A 17,338-nucleotide genomic window follows, 5' to 3' on the forward strand; every position below is an offset into this window, starting at 1 on the left:
CCTCTGTAACTTTTGCAAGAAAACGTGAATTTGCACAACTACATGGGATGGCCTTTCCCCATCACAAAGCATTCCAGGTAGACAAAACGTGCCCTTGGGCCAGAACCCAAGTGATGAGTGCAAGTGTTTGGGCTGTTCATACAGTCATGCCAGAAATTCATAAGAGCCGCTCCAGCTCGGTGGTAGAGCACCAGCCTTGCATGGAGAAGGTCCCAAGTTCAGTCCCTGGCACCTCCCAGTTAGAAGGCTCAGGTAGCAGGTGATGGAAAGACCCCTCTCTGCCTGAGACCCCAGAGAGCCACAGCCATGGAATAGATACTGCTGGACTAGATGGACAAACAAACCTCTTTTTCTTTTAATTGGCTCTTGTTCAATGACTGTGAAGAACTCTGTCTTGAAACAAGCATCAGCCATAGTAGGGGATGTGAATCTGGGATGCAGAATGCCCTCAATGCTTCCAGGAGCTTCATGCTGCGTTTTACAGGCTTGATGCTTTTCCTGTGCAGAAGGTACTTCTGTATCGGAAAAAGCATGAAGCTGACGCACCGATTGCCATGTGGGATTTTGCTTGGTGTACGTGCGCTGGGAATCCACCACGGGCCGCAGCTTCCTAGCATGCATAACCCTCATGTACACGCAGCAAAATACGTGCATGTGTGTGCGTGTGTGTGTGTGTGAGAGAGAGAGAGAGAGAGAGAGAGAGAGAGAGATCGATACATGGTTTTTGCACACTTCTTTCCTTCTCTGCATGGGATGGCTTCCCGTGAAGGAAACATAATGGATGTGAAGTGGCTCTTAGTCTGGACATCTGCACTAAACTAGCACCATTCACAAGACCAGGGGGAAGGAGAGAATTTTGGCTAACGTCATCTTCCTTCTCTTGCCTCATCCAGGCTGCTTCTGCACACGTCTGTGCTCTATCAGCTCTGTGTATCGTCATCACCCTTTCTCTTTCCTACCTGTTGATAAAGAGCAAAGCTTCCTTGACTTTTTTATCGGTGTTCCTTATGCTGGATGGCCGTGGCTAATTCATCAAGTCTGCGTTCCGTGCTGATTATTTGTGACGGGGCAGATGGGAGGGAGGGGGTGTTTTCTGGTGCTAAACCAACACAGTTAGTTGTCAGCACATGAAGCTCAACCTGCTAAGTTAGGCAGTTGGGCATCCATCCCACCGAAGGGCCTCACCAGACGTGACTGTGGCAAACCAAACTCAGGCCTTGCCGAATCTGTTTAATGCAGGGAGTGGAGGGATTGAAAATGGCAAAAAACACTGGCAGGGAGATGGTTCAGCTGTCTCGCCTGCCCATGCTGTGCTTTAAATTTCCTCTCCCCACCCTCTTCTCCTTTAAAATAATTTGGCAACAGGCCCAATGTTACCACACGGGCCTTTCACCATCACATCCAGTTTGGCCCAAAGGTTGTCTGGGGTGGATAAATCAAGGTTGTGATTATTTAAATGATAATTTAAATATTTAAATTATTTTATTTAATTTAATAATTATTTAATTATTTAAATAGGAGGAGCTATATAAGTTGAAACTGGGGCTGTGTATTACGTGATTCCACTACGCATGAGGGTTTTTAAAATATATGTAATTGCTGTCTCTTTTGTGTTTTGTATTAGGGCCATGTGGCTTTTTTAGTTCGTGGTTTTAGTGTCTGTATTTGGTCTGTTGTGGTGTGGGTGGCTCAGGGTTTGTATTGTGGGGAAGAATCTGCTCTCCAGGTCTCAAACACAGGGCTACAGCCCAATTCAAAGAAATGGTGAATTGGATAATCATATGGGTTCTGTTCCATTTTTAATCTTTGCACTTGAAGGGAAAAGCAGTGGGTTGTATCCAATGTCAGTCCTACTTAGAGTAAACCCATTGAAATGAACAGGACTTAAATTAAGCTAACATTGGATACAACCCAATATTTTTCTGAAGCTTTTTTCTTTTTTAAATAACGTGTCGTAGCAAAATGCATTCAGTCCACTGATGTGAGAGAACAGTGGGGATGTGTCTGTTGAGAGGGTGCGTGCCATCTGCTGTTTCTAGAAGTACTTGAATTAAAAATAATACCTTTAAAAAAAATCTGCCTGATAAATTGTGGGCACCTTTTTAGTTCATTACAAATTTGGTAGATGACTGTTTTTGAGAAGTGCTAAAGTAAGCAGCATGTTGACAGCGAGGGATTCTTACCTCTGGTGGGACTCTATAGGGATGCGGACAGGATAACCAAGGAAATGCAGGGTCATCCTCTTAATTCTTCCTCCTCCTCCTCCTCCTTTTCTTAATTGGGCAAGGCAATGGTGTTGGTTTACCATCTCATTTCCAAGTTGATTTGGGATGTAATGCTGTAAATCTCACCTCTTGCTTTGCTACTGCTGGCGAGCGGGTGGGGCTTTGTCCTTGGGCAAACCCCTCTTCTTAAGAAGAATTTTGCTAACTTTGGGTTTTCCCCACTTTTCCTTTGAAGCATGGTGTGGACCCTTGTGAACTTTCTCCCCACCCCCCGAGTGAATGTTTTCAGGGAAACAGTCTGTTTGAGTCTAGGTATATTTGTGAAGCTTTGCGTTCCTGACGAAGAGAGACGCTACTGGGATGCATCAGATCAGCTGATTTATTTATCATTTATTTATTATAAGGCTTTGCATATCATTTTTCAATCAGGCTTACCAAATTTCAGAACACAATAAAACAAGTTACAAACATACAGCATTACACTGAAAGCAGCAGAAACGAGAACAGCATAAAGACCCACTAGGGCAGGCGTTTTTCAGCTGTGTTTTTTAAAAAAAAAACAGATTAGATTAAAAGTTCTGAGAAAAGTGGCACTAAAAGTGATATCCATGTAGGCCTCTGGCAAGCCTCCCTAGGGAGGACATTCCACAGTTGAGGTGCCACCATTCAGAAGGCCTCTTCTCTGGTACTCGCCTGAGTCTCCGAAGATGGTGAAGACCCCGCCCTGAAGTTCCTGGTGTGCAGATAAACACATGTAGACTCCGGCAGTTCTTTGGGTCGTTGTTGATGCGGGTGGTTGTGGGTATGTGTGGTGCAGCCTTCCCCAAGCTGGGGCCCCTCCAGATGCATTGGACTACAAGTCCCCATGCTGGCTGGGGATGCTGGGACTTGTAGTCCAACACGTCTGGAGGGCCCTGGCTTGGGGGTCGGCTGATGTGGAGCATAACTAAGCAGTGCTGAGCCTTCCTGGGTATTCACTCTTAAGAGCATGAGAATGCAGGGGGCAAATCAAGATCCACTTTGTCCAGCACTTTTTGCAGGACTCCCAGCATTCACCAGGTCTACCGGGGAACTGTAGTCTGTCTTCCGCCCATCCCACCTCTAAAGAGCCACCCCCTCCAGCCAGCATCTACCAGCTGCTGACTCGGTTGGGTATTAATCAGTAGTAACTGATCAGTTAAACAATTAACTAGTAGCAGCACTGAGGGGACACAGAGTTTGCGACCTGCAGGAGGGGTCTGTTGCACTCATGACCTGCCTGGGGGCTTCCCATTGGGGTATGTGGTTGGCCAGTGTGGGAACAGAATGCTGAACTGGATATAGACCTTTGGTCTGATCCAACAGGGCTGATTTTATAGCTCGTGGATAAGCGATCCGTACATGGAAGGGCTGGATGGGGCCCTGCGATGACACGTGGGGAAAGTGTGCTCTAGAAGGAGAACACCAAGCCCTTCGTGCTGAATTCGGGCTCCGCCGCCTGTGCGTGGGTGAGAGTGGTTGTGTGAGTGAGTATGAGTGTGTGGGGGGCTGAGAGTAGATGTGTGTCTGTGGCTCAGGGGGCTGTGCAGGATGGTGGCTTGGGGAAAAGCACCAGCCCCCGGCAGCATGGCTGATGGACTGACTTGAGCATCTCCCAGTGTGAAAACAGTACTGGGCACCTTGGAGGGTGAGTTCTTTACGTTCTATGCGTCCGTTGCAGGTGGCGTCTGGGAAGCATCCGCACCTACAACCCTGAGCAGATTATGCTCAGTGCAGCCGTCCGCCGGTCCAGCCGGGATGTCAACATCATGAAAGAGAAGCTCATCTTTTCAGGTAAGATGCCCTGGTAGCCTGCACCACACGGAACGCGACCTCGATTCGAAACACAGCCTTCTTTGTGCATGTTTTTCTCCCTCTTTTTTGTTTGCCGTTCTCTTTTCTGGCCTTTTTGGTGTCTTACATTTCTTCCCCTGGATTATTTTGGCATGTCTTACGACGTCCACAGGGGCAGCCGCTGCCGTGCCCGTCTGTGGCAGCAAAAGCAACAGAAGAGTTTCTGTGATGCCGTGAGACGACCACGTTGATTGGGCTTGAGTGTCCATCACTCTCATCCGCGGCAGCTCATGCCAGCCTTCCCCAACCAGGCAGCCCCCAGATGTGTTGAACTGCAGCGCTCATCGTCCCAGCCAGCAAGGCCAGTGCATCTGGAGACCACCTGGCTGGGAAAGGCTGGCTTGCACCATAACAGATGTGTTTGCTCTTAAGGCACCACGGGAGTCTTTTTGTCTTCGGTATCTGTTGTTCCTGTTCGTTTTACTTCTAAAAGGATGATCCCGCCCTTACGTGGCTACTCTGCGTTCCCAGGCCAGCTTTTGACAAGAGCAAAAGTGCAAACAGAATGAACGGACTGTAATTCGATCTCATTGTATTATGATGAGTATTTTTAGAATTGTTTTACATTTCAGTGTGGTGCGAGCCACCTTGAGAGTGTTTGTCCTGAAAGGTGGCCTAAAAGCATTGAATGAAAGAGATAAAACAAATACAGCCAAACAGATGAAACAGTAAAACAGCACAACGCAGAAGAGAAGCTACGCAATCCATTAAAAGCAAAAACCACATCCGCTTAAAAGCATTTCAAATGAGTTGCGTCCTATAGTTGTGAAATGAAAACGTGAGCTTAAATGTAGAAGTTATTTATTTTGTTTATTATTTTATTTTATTTATTAAATTTATTAATCGCCCATCTGGCTGGTCACCCAGCCACTCTGGGAGATGTACAACATACAATAAAACAGTTTAAAACAATAAAATTCTACAATAAAAACATTTTCTAAAATACCCTAACCCACCCCAAATGCCTGCCTGAACAACCACGTTTTTAATGCACGATGGAAGCTCATTAAAGAGGGGGCATGACGGAGTTCCCTAGGGAGGGAGTTCCACAGAGTGGGGGCCACCACAGAAAAGGCCCTCTCCCTCGTCCCCACCAGTCTAGCTGTCCTGGCTGATGGGACAGAGAGAAGGCCATCCGAGGCTGATCTTGTTAAGCGGCCTGTCTGGTGCTGCTGGAGGCGCTCCTTAAGATAGGCTGGGCCGCAACCATATAGGGTTTTAAAGGTCAAAACCAACACCTTGAATTTGGCCCGGAAAACAACTGGTAACCACTGCAACTCCTTCAGCACTGGAGTGATGTGATCTCGCCGGCGGCTGCCTTTAATCAGGCGAGCCACCGCATTCTGTACCAGCTGCAGCTTCCGAACCGTCTTCAGGGGTAACCCCACTTTTTTTATTATTATTATTATTATTATTATTATTATTATTATTAATTTCATTTCTATACCGCCCAATAGCCGAAGCAATCTGGGCGGTTCACAAAAATTAAAACCAAACAACACACAATAAAACAATTTAAAATATATAGAACATTAAAACCACAATATAACAATACAACCACAATAAAACCTAGCAGCAGTACAGGAGTTTAAAATACAGATTTAAAACAGCAAAGATAAAAATTTAGAAAGCTAAAATGCCTGGGAAAATAAAAAGGTCTTCACCTGGCGCCGAAAGGAGTACAATGTAGGAGTACAACATCCCCCAGCCTCCTCTTGTCTCCCACCAAAAGTACCTCGGTCTTGTCAGGGTTCAGCTTCAGCTTCTTCCTCCCCATCCAGCCACTCACCATCTCCAGACATTTGGACAGGGATTCTACGGCCAACCTTGGTGAAGATTTGAATGAGAGGTAGAGCTGCGTGTCATCCGCATATTGATGACCCTGCACCCCAAACCTCCTGATGATAGCCCCCAGCGGCTTCACATAGATGTTAAATAGCATCGGGGAGAGGATGGAACCCTGTGGCACCCCACAAGTAAGTGGCCATGGGTCTGAAACCTCCTCTCCCAGTGCTAACCTCTGGTACCTGCTGGAGAGGAAGGACCGGAACCACCGCAATACGGTGTCTCCAATGCCCAACCCCTCCAGAATGGCTGGGTGACCAGCCAGATGGGCGATTAATAAATTTAATAATAAATAAATAAATAAAAAGATGAACCACCCACTAACAGTACCTCCGTCTTGTCTGGATTGAGTTTCAGTTTATTGGCCCTCACCCAGTCCATTACCGTGCCCAGGCACTGATTCAGAACAGTCACTGCCTCACCTGGTTTTGATGTAAAAGAGAGGTAGAGCTGGGTGCCATCTGCATATTGATGGCACCTCAGCCCACACCTCCGGATAACCTCCCCCAGCGGTTTCATGTAGATGTTAAACAGCATGGGGGATAAAATAGAGCCCTGTGGAACCCCATGGCACAATTGCCATGGCACAGAGCAATAATCCCCCAGCACCACCTTCTGGAATCGGCCATCCAAGTAGGAGCCCAACCACTGTAGTGCAGTGCCTCCAACTCCCGACCCAGACAACCCATCCAGAAGGATACCATGGTCGATGGTATTGAAAGCCGCTGAGAGGTCCAGAAGAATCAACAGGGTCGCACTCCCCCTGTCCCTCTCCCGGCAGAGGTCATCCCACAGGGCTACCAAGGTAATTTCCATTCCAAAACCAGGCCTGAAGCCCGACTGAAATGGATCTAGATAATCCGTTTCATTCAAGAGTGCCTGGAGCTGTCCTACAACCACCCGCTCAAGCACCTTGCCCAGGAAGGGGATGTTGGCCACTGGCCTATAATTGTTAACATCCTCTGGGTCCAGGTTAGGCTTTTTCAGGAGTGGTCTAGTTACTGCCTCTTTTAAAGCGGCAGGCACCACTCCCTCTCTAAAGGAGGAATTTAGAACCTCCTGGACCCAGCCGGACAACCCCTCCTTGTTTGATTTAATAAGCCATGAAGGGCAAGGGTCAAGCACACAAGTGGTCGATCGGACTTGGCCAAGCGCCTTGTCCGCATCCTCAGGCCTCAGTAACTGAAACTCATCCAATAAAACTGGACCAGACGGTGCTCTGAACGCCTCTACCAATGGAACTGCATTAATGGTGGTGTCCAATTCATGACGAATCTGAGTGACTTTATCTTCAAAGTGCCGTGCAAACTTATCACAGCATGCCACCGATGGTTCCACCGTCTCTCTCCCTGGCCCAGAATGTAACAGGCTGCGAACCACTCGGAAAATCTCCACTGGACAACACTGAGAAGATGCAATGCTGGTGGAAAAGAACTGTCTCTTTGCCACCCTCACCGCCACAGAGTAGGCTTGATAGTGGGCTCTTACCTGTGTTCGGTCAGACTCGGCACGAGTTTTCCTCCGTTCTAGCCGTCTCCCCTCTTGCTTCATTGCCCTCAGCTCAGGTGTATACCAAGGAGCTGGCCGGGCTCTGCTCAGAGGGAGAGGGCGCTTGGGCGCGATCGTGTCAACCGCCTGAGTCATCTCTGCATTCCACAGAGCGACCTGGACTTCGACAGGAGCACCAGCCAAACCAGCGGGAAAATCCCCCAGAGCCCTCTGGAATCCATCAGAATCCATTAATCTCTGGGGGTGGACCATTTTAATAGGTCCCCCACCCTTGCAGAGGGGGAAGGCCGCCAGGAGTCTAAACCTCAGCAGGAAGTGATCTGACCGTGACAAAGGGACAGATGTTAATTCCTCCACTTTCAGATCACCATCCTCCTGCCCAGTTGAGAAAACCAGATCAAGCGTGTGTCCTTTTACATGCGTTGGGCCGATGACATGTTGGGACAGCCCCATGGTTGGCTGTGGTGGCCCCCACTCTGTGGAACTCCCTCCCTAGGGAACTCCGTCATGCCCCCTCTTTAATGAGCTTCCGTCGTGCATTAAAAACGTGGTTGTTCAGGCAGGCATTTGGGGTGGGTTAGGGTATTTTAAAAAAAAAAAATTATGGTAAATTTTTTTTGTTTTATATTGTTTTATGGTGAGTTGTACATCGCCCAGAGTGGCTGGGTGACCAGTCAGATGGGCGATTAATAAATTAAATAAATAAATAAATGGCGGCCATGAAGTCCTGAGCCGCCCCGGATACAGCGGCCTCGGCATTGGAAGTTGAGATCCCCCAGGACCATCATCCTAGGGGTCCTCAACACCAAGTCCGAGACCACCTCCGTCAGCTCAGGCAGGGAGTCTGATGGGCAGCGGGGTGGGCGGTACACCAACAGAATCCCTAATCTGTCCCGGGTACCCAACACAAGGTACAAACACTCAAGATCTGCTTTATGATTTATGTCCTGCCTTTTCCTCCAAGGAGCCCAAGGCAGCATGCATGATCCTCCTCCTCTCCGTTTTATTTATTTATTTATAAACTGCTTCACTTTGAGAGATACTGGAGCAGCGTACAGTAAAACATGAAATAAATAGAATGTTGTCGGGTTGTTTGAAGCAGTGGAGGCTGGTGGCTCTGACGTCAGTGGGGTGGTGGATCCGCGCCGGGTTTCAGTCAGAACCTGTCAGAATTCTAAAGGAGCTTTAGCTTTAGGAGCTTTAGCTCCTTTAGAGTTCTGACTGGTTCTGACCAAAACCTGGCGCGGATTCGCCACCCCGCTAACATCGGAGCTGCCACCGCTTTAAAGTATGAATCATAGCCCCGCCGTGGCTCCCCCCCCACCCGCCACCCACGCATCCAAACCTTGAGTGTTTTGCTATGGTGTCTTCCAGGTTCTGGCCACTAGGTGGCACCGGGCCACTGACATTTTGTTTCCTTGCACCTGCGTCAGGTAAGGCCGCCCGATGGTGGAAGCATCCGCATGAACACACGCGGTGGAGGGTTGCCGGGAGCCCCGCACGTCTCAGGCTCTGGGCAGACGTTGGTTGGCTTTCCTGCTCGAGAACCCTTTCACTAACCCCAAGCTGTTCCTCATCCGTCACTGCGCTGCACTTGCCCGTGTAATAGCATTGCGTCTTCTACTTTACAGCCCGCTCAGGCAGGGCCGGCGTGAAGGGTGGGCATGGTGGGGCACCTGTCGAGGGCCCAACGCCCAGCGGGGGCCCACTGACGAGAGCCCCCTGGACTTGCTCCTCCTCGTCCCCATTGCAGCCTGCATGTTCCCCTGCCTCTCGCTCTGGCTCAGGCAGTGGTGGCGGTGAGGAGGAGGGCAGCAGACGCCACGGCCTACTTGCTCCCGGGCTCTCTGCCTGTCGAGCAGGCAAGCGGGAGCCAGGAGGAGGGAGAGGAGGGGGAGGAGCAAGGGCAGCTGGTGAAAATGGCTGTGGGAAGGGAGACTCACAGACGGAGGAGGCCCGTTGAGGTTGTCTTGTCCAAGGGCCCTCTGAGACCTGGATCTGGCACTCAGGCCTCCCTCAGATGGTTTCTGGGCACCATCTCACCTCTTTGCTTTAAACCTGGATTGAACCTAAGATTTAGCTGACAGATTTTAGGACCCAGAACAACAAAGATATATCTGAGAGCGCCTGCTGGAACCCCTTTGGATTCCAAAGGGGTTCGGTCAGACTCCTCCAAAATATGGGGTGGCGAGAGAGTGCGGATAGCCGACCCGTCCGGGTCGGCTATCCGCACTCTCTCGCCACCCCATATTTTGGAGGAGCCCTAGAGCTCAGTGGTGGAGCCCCCACTTTGCATGCGAAAGGGCCTGGGTTCAATTCCCAACATCTCCAGATAAACTCGGGTAGCAGGGCTCAAGAGATCTCTGCTGGAGACCTTGGAGAGCCGATGACAGCGTGAATGACAGGCTGGATGGAGCGGTGGTTTGACTTGCATATCAGGCGCATCTTGTGCTGTTTGTGTGATGCTGCTGTTGCAGTTGGAATCGGTTGTCTATTGAGCCTTTGTTGTGGAGAGCCCCTGTGTGAAATCCACTCTTTCCAGCTATTTACCTTTCTTCCTATATATTCACCCTCAAAAAAAATAAATAAAAGCAGCAGCAGATTTTTTTTTTTTAAAAAATTACCTAGGTACTTTTGTTTTTATTATTATTATCAACAGTTCAAACAATAGAGAATATAATCAAATTTATCATGAAAACCAGCAGCTATCACAAAGTTCCCAATAACACAAAAGGCTGTACATTCTCTTGATTCTTATTACACCAAATTTATTATTCTTATTATTTGTAGATTCTTATTCTTATTATTTGATTCTTATTATTTGTATACATTACAAATAATGACCACTTTTCTATAAATCTATTATTTTGCTGTCTTCCCTCTCTAACCCTTACTATATTAGTTAACTTAACCATATATATTATTTCCCATACTTTAATAATCCAGTCATCAACTGTAGGGGCTTTCGGTTTTTTCCAGTTTGCCGATATCAGCATTCTGGCAGCTGTTAATAAATGCACTATCATCTCTATATCATCAAATAGAACAACTTCCTTGACATAACCAAAAAGAATAATTACTGGATCCAAAGGTAGTCTATATCCTGATATAATCTCAATTTCATCTATTATCTTTAGCCAATAGGCCTTAATGATTGGGCAAAACCAAAGAACATGGGCCATATCTGCATTAGGCATTTTACATCTCCAGCACCTGTTATCACCCTTATGATAAATGTGTTTAAGCCTTACAGGCGTAAAATACCAGCGGAATATAAATCTGAAAACATTTTCTTTCAGGTTTGTGCTAATAGTCTGCTGTGATATATTATTCCAGATCCAAGTCCAGGTACCTACTGGAATCAGACAAGTTAGTTCTCTTTCCCAGCTTTTCTGATAATTATTAATTGTAAGATCTAAATCTAATAGAACTTTATAAAGCTTACTTAATAGGTTTTCCTGATAGTGTATCATCAAATTTTCAAACCACCCACCCAGGTACTTTTATGGATCTTCGGTAGGTTATCCTTCACTGTTTTTTCTCCTTTTTTGCCTCATATGGCATTCTGACGTATGGGGGAGAGGAAGCACAAATTAACTTTTACTTCCCATGCCCCATGCTTGTTTAGAAAGCTCAAAGCCATGGTTAGCCACTAGAGAACAACTTGATTGATTGATTGAGTGATTGACTGACTGACTGACTGACTGACTGATTGATATCCTGCCCTTCCTCACAAAGAGCCCAGGGTGGCCAGCAACCTATATAAAACACAGTTGTCAATATCTCCTTTCCCACTCACTTTGTCTGGGTTTACTAAACATCATTGTTTATTTACATAATTGTTCTTGGAATGTGAACTTTAATCTTCAGCTCCGTCAGGATTAATGTTGGTCGAAGAGGGAATGTGTGCATAAACATCAGCAGTTGTGCACATTGTCTGGAGAATGTGCACAGATAAACAGCATATGACGACAGAGGGGTTGCCCATTGACTGGTCAGTGTGCATAAACTCCAAGTGGAGAATATGCAAAATGACCAGGCAGTGTTTGAAATACTCTATTCATGTCATCCGGTTTTGTACACTCCTTCACTGGCTTTGTTTGGACACTATGCACACTGGTTGCAAAATCCTGGTTTATGCAGTACCTGGGCATGATTTGTGGAAATGCGAGATATAAATATAAAGCTATAAAATACATTTCTGCACATTCTCCATGGTGAATATTACAAAATGCCCGGCATTTATGCACATTAGCTATTTAACTCACATAAATCATAGGATATCTTAACATATTCTTATCCCTGAGAGTGTTTGATTTGGGGGAGGGGGAGTTATGATTTTTCCTCTTGATGTCCCAGATGTCAACAGCATCTCTTCCTTTTTGGCCTTCTTTCCTCTTCAGAAATCAACAGTGGAGTGGAGGCAACGGATGAGCTCTCGCTGTGTTCTGAGAACGGCTATGCCAATGAGGTTGTCACACCCATGGACCACCGGGAAGTGAAGCTTCGTATCGACTGAGCGGGTGGACGGGTTGGGAAGGAACCGGCGGGTTCCACAACACCACACACTGCTGTTTTTGTGTGCAGCGGCTCTTCCGTGAGCTGCCTGGAACCGAACTCCTTTTACCAAACTATTAATGCAATGGACTTTGTGAGGGTGGCCTGGTGCCTCTCCAGAAACTGAAGCTGGACTGGGTTTCTTTATTTTTTGTAAATATGCCCCCCTTTTTGTGGCCCTTTTCTTGCCTATTGTTGGAGGGGGGTGGGTATGGGCATATTCGCGAGGAGAAAACGCGATTGGAAACGCTACCACTTGGCTGGGCCATCTGTCAGGACAAGCCGGTGAAAAGAATGAGCCCTGTTGTCTTCTCCACTCCTCTCCTTGGCGCAGCAACTGTTAGCTGGACTTATTTAAATATGTACGTTGTGACGTCCTTGTGAAGTGTCATTATTATTACTACGATTGCTACGGGAATCTTCTGGACAGCTGAGAGTTTAGAGGTGCACATCATTTCAGAGCATGAGGGTGAGGCCTAACTGGAGGAATCCCCTTGCCCCTTTTCAAAATGGAGGAAGGAAGTGGGGGATGTAGGACAGGAAGTGGGGAGGACAGCTTCCTGTGGCAGTCCAGCTGGCACCTGTGGTGAGGATAAAGGCTGCAGGCATTGGACCGATGTGCAGGAGCAAGTCCTGTGCCCTGAATCTCACTCCAGGGATGGTCCAAGGGTTTATTCTAGAGCTGTGCACAAATGTCCTCTCAAGATTCTCCACCCTATTTCTGGGCAGATAAATTGTGTGAACCGGTTCACTGAATTTCTCCAGGGGGAGGAGAAATTCTCCCCAGTTTCTCAAAGGTAGGGCTCCCCATTGGCAGGGGTAGTAGCACAGCTTCTTTCTTTTTCCCAAAGGGTTTTTGGGTTCTTGCACTTCCACTGCAAGTTGCAACAGCATCAGCTGTGTTGGCGACCGAGCCCCAGTTTTTCATCCTCCACAATGCTGGTTGAGGAGGGTGGCATTGTGTCTCGTGCCAGGGAAGAGGTGGAACTAGTGCTGTGCCAAAATCTGCCCCCCAGTTTCCTGGAAGTTTTCTTCTCCCATTTTTCTGCCTCATTCTCGGAGCATTCTATCATTTATTTTGATTTATTCTGGTGGTGTTTTTAAGCATACCTAAGCACTCCGAGGTGGCCAGAGGTCTCTGTGTTTTATCTTTCTGTTATACAAGTCTCCATCGCTCTGCAGCCTCCCAGGCTGCCTGCACTTCCTGACTTGAAAAAAGCCCTATGGGAGCCATTACCTCATGTCATCTTTCCCTGGGCTTTAATTAAAGTGCAGGAAGCTGAGGAGGCTAAAGGCTGCCAGATATATGATTGTACTCTAAAAGACAGAACACCCACACACACTTCTTGGCCACCTCATAAGTAAGGTAAACACTAGAACCCTGAACTCAACCTGTGAGAATGTCTCCAATATTTTCTTTTCCTTTGAATTTCTTGTCGAAAGCCATTTCTTTTCTATCAAATTGGACGAGAATGGTCGAAAAAAATGTAGGAGAAAGTTTTGGCACAGCACTAGTTTATTCACACACACGCACACGTGCATCACTCCACGTATCATCACTCAGGCCAGATCTACACATGCAAAAGAACAAGGTGGTACTTCGTAGAATATATACTGAACAGGCTACCAGTGAGAAAATCACATTTTTAAAATAGGCTCTTAGGTGTGGAAGTCCCTCTTCATCCAGTGTGTGTGCCACTGTGGCATGCAACTGCTGGGGTTCCCAAGTTCTTCCAAAGTAACCCTGTGCATTTATCTCTTCTGAAGGAATCACCCTCTCAAGGCATGCCAGCTAATACATTTACACAAGGAATTATGCATAACCCGGGACATTTGTGTGACCCTTTAAATCCGTGTTCTTCCTTGCAAGCCCAGAGGGCTGCTGGCAGCTCCCCATCCCCTCAAGAGCATCTCTCCGCCTCTCCCTCTTTTTATCTGCTCACTCTTTGCAGGGGCCCTCTAGCTTGGCCTTGGGGTTTAGTGGTGGGCCAGCTGCTGTGATCTGGGCTACTGGAGGAGACTTCGGGGGTGCGGAGGCCTGTTTGTCAGCTCTGCGGTGGCTGCTGGGGGAGGGGAAAGGGAATACGGGAACAATCAGCCAGTTGGCTGTGGGCGGTGGGGGGAACCCCGAGAGGCAAAGAGCACTGTGATTGGCTAGCTGCAGTAGTGTCCTGTGCAGGCGCTGGAGGGGAAATGGAACACGCGGCAAGAGTGAGAGAGAGCCACACGGACCTGCGCTGGGAGAGGAGCAGAACGGTCTTTCAGTGGCTAGAAAAAGGTCCATCTCAACCCAAGGAGCAAGCGAGCCGGCCGGAATTTGCCTGCCGGGTGACTTCGTGACAGGCTGAGGAGGCCTTGCTTGGGCAACGTGGAGGGGGATGGGGGGAGCCCCCAAAGGCCTCCAGCGGAGTTCAGTGCACAGCATCACTGCTTGGCCGGGGGAGGGGAGAGCCCGCCCACCCCTCGGTGGCGGTGCCCGGAGCCAAAGCGGTTCCTGCTTGAAAAATAGTGGCGATCACAGCTTGAAATGCAGTGTGGAAGGGCCGCATGCAGACGTTTGTCTTCCAGCTCTTTCCCGGCAGTGTTCTATCCAGCACCTCAGCATCAGGAGAAACCGCCCCCCCTTACGTTGTGTGACCCTTTGAAGCTGTACGATCAGCTGGGCCCTGTCCTCGCAAGATTCTGGGACAGCCCACTTAGGGCAGCTACAGTGGAGCCATTTTTTAGTGCATCCCCCATGTGAAACTTGCAAGATTTTCTTTTAAGAAAAAGAAGTACGGGGTGGGGAGGGGGGGAGAACACATGGAGAGAAGTTCAATCTAGACCAGCCTCCCCCCACCCAACAACAAACTGTAGGCTAACCACACTGACAACCACGTTGCGCTGGCAACCTCTACCTGCGCTGATCTGAGGCTTTTTACACAAAGCCCGAGCGGCCCGCGTGCAGCACATGTCCCCGCTGCAAGTGGACGGGTCTGTGTCCTATTACAGGAATATGCCCTTTGGGACAGGACTGTGGCTCAGTAGCAGAGCACCTGCTTTGCATGCAGAGGGTCCTGGGTTCAATCCCTGACATCTCCAAAGGATTAGGTAGCAGGTGGAGGAAAAGACTCTCAAATCCATGGGGAGCTGCTGCTGCCGCCACAGGGCCGGCATCAAGGGTAGGCATGGCCAGGCACATGCCCAGGGCCCACACCCCAGCAGGGGCCCAATGGCACGAGCCCCCTGGACTTGCTCCTCCTCTTCCCCAAGGCAACCTGCTGGTTCACCTGCCTCTCGCTCTGGCCCAAACAAAGGAGGTGGTGAGAAGGAGGGCTGTGCACCCTTCGGCCCAAAGCCCGAGTTCCGCGCCAAAGCAGGGTGCTTTGGGCCACTTGGTCCCGCTTCTGAGGGAGGAAGGAGGGGGCACAAAGCGGATCAAGTCTCTCCGAAGCGCTTCAGCGGTGCTTTGGTGCAATCTGGAAGCCCAGCCATGCTGTCACCGCCCAGCCCCAGCTCCTCACTGGGGCCCTCGGGACGCGCACTGGCGGCCATCTTCCTGCGCAAATGATGCAGGATCTATTTCTGGAAATGCAGGGAGTCGCCCTTGGCAACTCTCTGGAACAGGAAGACGGCTGCCGGCGCGCGTCCTGAGGGCCCAGGCGAGGGACTGGGGGCTCAGGCAGTTAAGGGGGGTTGCCATGTGGGATTCTGCCATCCGAATCCTGCTTCAGCTCCAGAGGCTGAAGTGGTTCAGGGGCCTCCTGAGGCAGCCTGAAGCTAATGGTGCCCGCCTTGGAAGCCCCGAAGCGGCCTCTGAGAAGGATTGGGGCCCCTGCAGAGCCTTAGTGAGGAGGAGGAGCAGGAGATGCCTTTTTGTAACAATTACAACAGGAACATCAAAGAGTCCTGTGGCATCTTTGGTGCGTGGAGAGTTATGGAGAAGGTCAGGTACTGCATATAAACCTGACACTCTCCATAATACTTCATGCATCCGATGAAGTGGACTGTAGTTCATGAAAGCTTATGTCCGAACACATTTGCTAACCTTTAAGTTGCCACAAGACTCCTCCTTTTTTTTTGCTGCCCTCTGGAAATAATCACAGTATAGTAATATATGGGAAATATTTTGAACATTTGTAACTCCCCGCCTGCCCTCCTGCCCACCTGCACACACACTCCTATCCATCCATCCATCCATCCATCCATCCATCCAGTTTGTACGACAGCCACAAAGTGAACCAAGCATTGTTGGGTACCACTATATGATGAGTTTTAAGCTAGGTGATTCCCCCCTTAATTTCTTTTTAGTGCAATTTCGCAAGACTCTTGATCAAATGAATTGCTCCCTCTGGGCCCCAATTGGTTTTCCAGATGGGCCATTGTCTCTAAGCTGTCCCCTGGGTGAAATCCCTCTCCCTCTCCATCTTCACACCCTCCCTTCTGCGGGGGGGGGGGGGTGTCCTCCCGCACACATGCTTAATTGACAGCTGCAGCTAATGCCAAGCGAATCCTCCGGGCACGTCATAACTCGAGGAACAAAAGCTGGATTTGCTTGTCTCCGCTGCATGGCTTGGAGGGACCGGCGCTTTTTGTGTGTGTCTTTGTCCAGTGCAAGCCCAAGGAAGCGGTCTCTGGTCCTTTTTGCTGGGGAGTTCACATCCATCTGGGTGCCAGAGCTAGAATGCCAAGGACTGTCTGATGCCTTCTGAGGAACTGCATCTGGCCATTATCCTCACAGTCCAGGTGATGCACATCCTGACCTAACAGGTGAGGAAGCCCTCCCCAAGCAAAGGGAAAGGGACCTCTAGGTGGAGAGGCTGGGTGTGGGTGGAAGCTAGCAGCTCCAGTGGCTGGAGGGCTGGATGATTGCAGCAGGGACTTGGGTTCAAATCCTCCCTTAGCCATGAAGCTTTCCTAGGTGATTTTAAGCAACCTGTTGTGTCTTGATCTAAGTAACTTCACAGAGCTGCAAGGAGGAAATGGGGTTGCTTGAGGTATAATCTCCTGAGCACCTTAGATCAAGGATGAGTTACAAATGTGGTAAAATATACACTTATCTTGCGAGCATAACTACTCAACAGGTACAGTTTCCTCTCTTGATAATAGGTTTTTTGGCATATACAAATCTTCCACGGCCTGGGAGGCTGCTATCTGTCTTATTTGGAAAGGGATCTCACAGCCGTCTTGTGTGAATTAAAGTTCTGAATTCGATTAAAATTTACAGAACCAGGATGTGTGACAATAAACATGCTGGCTAATTTATGTCTAAATGTGAAAATAAAGCTTTCTGAGTTGGAGGGAAATCATTCAGACTTGAGTGGGTATATCATTCTAGAAGTCCTGATAGA

The 17,338-nt window shown here is 48.7% G+C and overlaps 1 protein-coding gene across 7 annotated transcripts in view; it reads left to right on the forward strand.

Annotated features, from left to right (window-relative positions):
- The window catches only part of GDPD5 (glycerophosphodiester phosphodiesterase domain containing 5), a 217,664-nt gene extending 205,275 nt beyond the window's left edge, over nt 1-12,389 (forward strand). For 6 of the 7 annotated variants that reach the window (XM_084842423.1, XM_084842421.1, XM_084842420.1 and 3 more), the window contains 2 exons: nt 3,925-4,037; nt 11,855-12,389. In XM_084842423.1, the coding sequence (XP_084698549.1) occupies nt 3,925-4,037; nt 11,855-11,970 (229 nt within the window). In that variant the 3' untranslated portion in view covers nt 11,971-12,389. Of the gene's footprint in view, nt 1-3,924; nt 4,038-8,825; nt 8,885-11,854 lie in introns of all 7 variants that reach the window. The other variant, XM_084842425.1, reaches the window with a different exon arrangement.
- Nucleotides 12,390-17,338: the final 4,949 nt, after the last annotated feature.

The sequence above is a fragment of the Heloderma suspectum genome, chromosome 3 (assembly GCF_057233095.1).
Source record: "Heloderma suspectum isolate Gila_16-S chromosome 3, 16-S_ref, whole genome shotgun sequence".
NCBI lineage: Eukaryota > Metazoa > Chordata > Lepidosauria > Squamata > Helodermatidae > Heloderma > Heloderma suspectum.